Consider the following 4,606-nt stretch of genomic DNA (forward strand, 5'->3'; position numbering starts at 1 on the left):
CTGGTAGTGAACTACACAGCCAAGAAGTCCTACTGCCGGAGAGCCGTGGAACTGACCTGTAAGGATACATTTTTATCCCTCTGGAAGGGGGAAATGGAAGCAGGTGGGAGATGCCTGAGCTCCTGTCCCCCTCTCTTGCAGTGGGAAGCCTGGGTGTCAGCAGGGAGCTGCAGCAGAAGCTGCAGGATGTTGTCGTGGACAGAAATGCCCTGAGCCTGGGAAAGGTCCTGGGAGAGGGTGAGTAAAACTCATCTCATTCCAACCTCCTGCCACGGGCAGGGAACCTTCCATGAGCCCAGCTTGTCCTCCTTCTGTCACTGATGAGGAACAAGCCTTTTGGAGCATTCCAGATCTTAGAGACGTTAGGGATCTGATGTCCTGAAAAAGGTGCTTTGGGTAAAGGGATTTCTTCTTTCCTGTGGTGCAGGGGAGTTTGGATCCGTGATGGAGGGACGGCTCAGCCAGCCCGACGGGCCCCCACAGAAGGTGGCTGTGAAGACCATGAAGTGTAAGTTATCTCTCTGCCCCACTGGATACCAGCATTCCCAGTACCTCTCTCAGGACTGGCATCCTGGCAGCATTTTGGGGTTCTAAAGCTCTTTCTTTCTCTCTGCTTCCCAGTGGATAACTTTTCCCAAAGGGAGATTGAAGAGTTCCTCAGCGAAGCCGCGTGCATGAAGGACTTTGACCATCCCAATGTCATCAAGCTCCTTGGTATGGGCTGTCCCTTCCCACCCTCCAGCTGGGATTTGCATGGATCCTTTTCCCAGGGCACTGTGTGAGTTGTCCATGTTTCCCAGGGGTGTGCATCGAGCTGAGCTCCCTGCAGGTGCCCAAGCCCATGGTGATCCTGCCATTCATGAAGTACGGAGACCTGCACAGCTTCCTGCTCCGCTCCCGGCTGGAAATGGCCCCCCAGGTAGGGAGCACCAGGAGCAGAGGAGAGGGTTGGGATCAAGGTGGGAAGGGAATCCCCCTCTGCAGCTCCTGCAGGCTCGTGGGTCAATGAATGGCAGGGTCTGAGGGATGAGAGCTCATCTGCTGCTGTGGGCTCATCCATTGGGATGGCAGCCCTGGATAGGGAAGCCTTTTGGATCAACACTGTGTAACCCCCACCTTCCCTCCTCAGTTTGTGCCCCTGCAGACCCTGGTGAAGTTCATGGTGGACATCGCCCTGGGCATGGAATACCTGAGCAGTCGGAACTTCCTCCACAGGGACTTGGCAGCTCGAAACTGCATGTGAGTGTTTTCCTCTGCTCCATCCCACGGGATGAACCCTGTGGACTTACAGCACAACTCTGCTCCTTTCCATAAAAAGTTCCCTTGGTTTTGAGACCCAGAGCTCAGCCTGGGGTCTGTGTGCTCAGCCCTGGGGCTGTCCTGATGCCTGTTTTGCTCCAGGCTGCGGGATGACATGACGGTGTGCGTGGCAGACTTTGGGCTCTCCAAGAAGATCTACAGCGGGGATTACTACCGGCAGGGCCGCATCGCCAAGATGCCCGTCAAGTGGATTGCCCTCGAGTCCCTGGCTGACCGTGTCTACACCACCAAGAGCGATGTGGTAGGTCCCTGTGCCTGGAGGGACAGTCCCCTGGGCTGAGCCACGCCGTGCTCCTGTTGGTGTCATTCCCTGGAAGTGCAGGAGGCTGCCGGAGCCCTTCTGCTGCTGGCGCAGTCGGTTCCTTGGGTGGGCCCCTCGCCTCCATCCTGGTCATTCTCAGTTTTGGGAGCACCACACCTCTGCCTGTTGTCTTTTGGATGCCAGGCAGTGACCTTTCCCCATGAAAAGGTTCATTCCATTCATTCCTCCTGGAAGTGTCCCTTCAGCCCTTTGTGCTTTTCCCTTTGTGCTGGCAGTGGGCATTTGGCGTCACCATGTGGGAGATTGCCACGCGCGGGATGACGCCGTACCCAGGGGTGCAGAACCACGAAATCTACGAGTACCTCTTTCATGGGCAGCGCCTGAAGAAGCCCGAGGATTGCCTGGATGAGCTGTGAGTGCTGGGATCCCAGCTGGGAAAATGGATTTTCCTAGGAACAAACCCCTTAATGTTTGCACAATGTGCCTAAGGAAAAGCCGGATCCTGGAGCAGAGCATGTGTCAGCATCTGCTGAGCTCCAGGCAAAAATCCCAACAAATATCCTCAGGGGAAGCAGTGGGTTTGTAGGGCTGGCAAGGTCACCAGGAGCAGTCAGTGATGGGACTTTTTAGTGGGTTTTTTTTCTTTATTTTTGGATTTGTTTTGGCCAAAAAGGTCCTGGCTGGTGATGCTCCTCTTTGTTCCACAAAACTCCCTCTAGGTCCCTTCCTTGCCTCAAATCTATAAATCTGCGTCCGCCTGGAAAGGGAAAATGCAGAATGCACAAACCTTTGGATTTCTGAGCAGCTCAGCAAGGGCCTTTCTCCCAAGCTTCTTTCCTGAGTTTTTCTCCAGTGCTGTTAGAGCTGAGAATGTTTAACCCCCGTGGCTGAGAGCTTTGAATCCCAACTGGATAAACAGAGTGGTACATTCCTAAAAGGCTCCTCTCCACTGCCTGTTCCTGAAGGAAGCAGTGCAGGAACCTCTAAGAATCCAGCCTGCTGGAGGGCAGAGAGGCTGGCAGGGACATGCTGGGAGCTTCCAGGGCTCCCTGACATCCAGCCTGGGAGCAGGCACCTGCCAAGGGAAGGACTGGGCATCCCACACACGGAGCTGGGATGTTCCCAGGGAACAGATCCCAGGGCTGCACTGGAAGAGACTTCTCACATTTCTAACAACAGCTTGGGCAGATAAATCCATGCCCTTGGGAAACAGCCTGAGCTGAGGGAGTTGGTTTCACTTTGATTTAATGGGAATTTCAAGGCTTGCCTAGCTTGGAGGGAAACTGGGAATTAACCCCCATACCTCCCCCTAAGTCAGAGGAGTGCAGGCTGCCCAGGGAAACTGTGGCTGCTCCATCCCTGGAAGTGTTCAAGGACAGCTTGGAGCTACCTGGGATGGTGGAAGGTGCCCCTGCCCATGCCGGCAGGGTGGGACTGGATGAGCTTTAAGGTCCCTTCCAAACCAAACCATTCTGGGATGCTGGGATCTTCTGTTAACCACACTCCTCTCCTGATTTCCAGGTATGAAATAATGTCTGAGTGCTGGAGAGCCGACCCTGCCGCTCGCCCCACCTTCTCCCAGCTCAAAGTCCAGCTGGAGAAGCTGCTGGAAAACCTGCCCAGCTCCAAGGCACGCGGAGACATCATCTACATCAACACCGGCCTTCCCGAGCAGAGCCCGGACTCCACGCAGGATTCCGGCTTCCCACAAGCGGACTCGGATTTGGACGCCGGGGAGGCGTCGGAGCCCGGCTCCCCCGGCGCGGAGGCAGCGCTGGTAGCTGTGGATGTGCATCCCAGCGAGCTGTGGGACACCAGGTACATTGTGGAGGAGCAGCTGGCTGGCCCCGTGGAGGAGCCCTACGTGCCACTGCTGCCCTGCCAGGCCTTGGAGCCGGGGAGCCGATGGAGCCAGGCCAGCACTTTGCCGGCATCGGAGCGGCCGCGGGCCGGGAGCTGCGGGGAGGACTCGGAAGTGCCGCTGGGAATGGTGTGAGCGGCACCACGGCAAGGACACAGAGGGAATATTTTAATAAACAGTCGTCTCTTTTATTTATTATCTCCTGCACGGTTTGCCTGGTGGAGGCTGGCTCTCCCCAGGAGCTTTTTCCTGGGCTGAAGTCCCAGGGGTTTGGAATTAACAGTGGAATTATTTTGCTGTAATTATTCATCTTCTCCAGAAGGAGCAGAGCAGGGTGGGGTGGATGGTGCTGAGGGGGCAGCTGGCCTTGCAGGGCCTGGGGTTTTCCCCCTTTTCCATCCCGTGTTAAGGTTTGTGGGATGGGCATCCCCCTGGATGGTGAGTGCTCCAGCTCTACAGCCTGGGGGATTTCACACTGCAAGAGATCCCCATGGAAAACAGCAATGGGAGCCCCAATGGGAACAGTGATTGCTCCCACATTTCCTTCTCCCTGACGGGTTTCCATCCATCCCATCACTCCTGCTGCAACACCAGGGAAACAGGAGCCTGAGAGGGTCTCGGGAGGGCTGGAGCCCCCCAGACATGGCCTGGCCCTTCCCTGCTTCCCCTTCTCCTTTTTGCGGGGAATTCTGCTGCTTCCATAGCTGGGGCTGCTTGGCAGCAACCAGAGCAGCACCCAGCACCTCTTGCCTCTCCTTGGGGGAGACTGGGCTGGAAATGGGGGGACCGGGCTGGGGAGGGGGTGCAGAAGTTGGAGAAGGGGGCACCAAACTGAGGGCGGGGGGTTGCAGGGGCTGGGGAAGGAATTTTGGAACTGGGGAAACTGACCGAGATGGGGTGCAGAAGCTGGAAAACGGGGTGCCGAGCTGAAGAGGGGTTGCAGGGCTCGGAAAGGATTTCCCTGCCCGGCGCGGGTGGTCCCGGCCCCGCCGGAGCTGGGGGGCTGACAGGCGCTCCTGCACGGTGCCCGCTCGTCCCGGCAGCACCAGAAGCAGCTTTGCTGGGGGAAAAGCCACCCTCCGGCACCCCAGGCGCTGGGGATGGATGCCCTCGGAGCCCGGCCGGTGTCCCGGGGGATGGATGCCCTCGGACACCGGCCCGTG

The 4,606-nt window shown here is 57.4% G+C and overlaps 2 protein-coding genes across 2 annotated transcripts in view; both read left to right on the plus strand.

Moving 5' to 3' along the window:
• The window catches only part of MERTK (MER proto-oncogene, tyrosine kinase), a 16,411-nt gene extending 12,770 nt beyond the window's left edge, over positions 1 to 3,641 (plus strand). The window contains 9 exon segments of the mRNA XM_031058280.1: positions 1 to 58; positions 142 to 237; positions 428 to 508; positions 622 to 714; positions 801 to 919; positions 1,130 to 1,239; positions 1,402 to 1,561; positions 1,858 to 1,994; positions 3,104 to 3,641. The exon segment at positions 1 to 58 is cut by the window's left edge and continues 11 nt beyond it. Of these exon segments, the coding sequence (XP_030914140.1) occupies positions 1 to 58; positions 142 to 237; positions 428 to 508; positions 622 to 714; positions 801 to 919; positions 1,130 to 1,239; positions 1,402 to 1,561; positions 1,858 to 1,994; positions 3,104 to 3,578 (1,329 nt within the window). The 3' untranslated portion in view covers positions 3,579 to 3,641.
• Positions 3,642 to 3,862: 221 nt separating this feature from the next.
• The window catches only part of LOC102042513 (fibulin-7), a 6,017-nt gene continuing 5,273 nt past the window's right edge, over positions 3,863 to 4,606 (plus strand). Inside the window, 1 exon segment of the mRNA XM_031058281.1 lies at positions 3,863 to 3,881. Coding sequence (XP_030914141.1) covers positions 3,863 to 3,881 — 19 coding nt within the window.

Source organism: Geospiza fortis, unplaced genomic scaffold, assembly GCF_000277835.1.
Source record: "Geospiza fortis unplaced genomic scaffold, GeoFor_1.0 scaffold275, whole genome shotgun sequence".
NCBI classification, from domain to species: Eukaryota; Metazoa; Chordata; class Aves; order Passeriformes; family Thraupidae; genus Geospiza; species Geospiza fortis.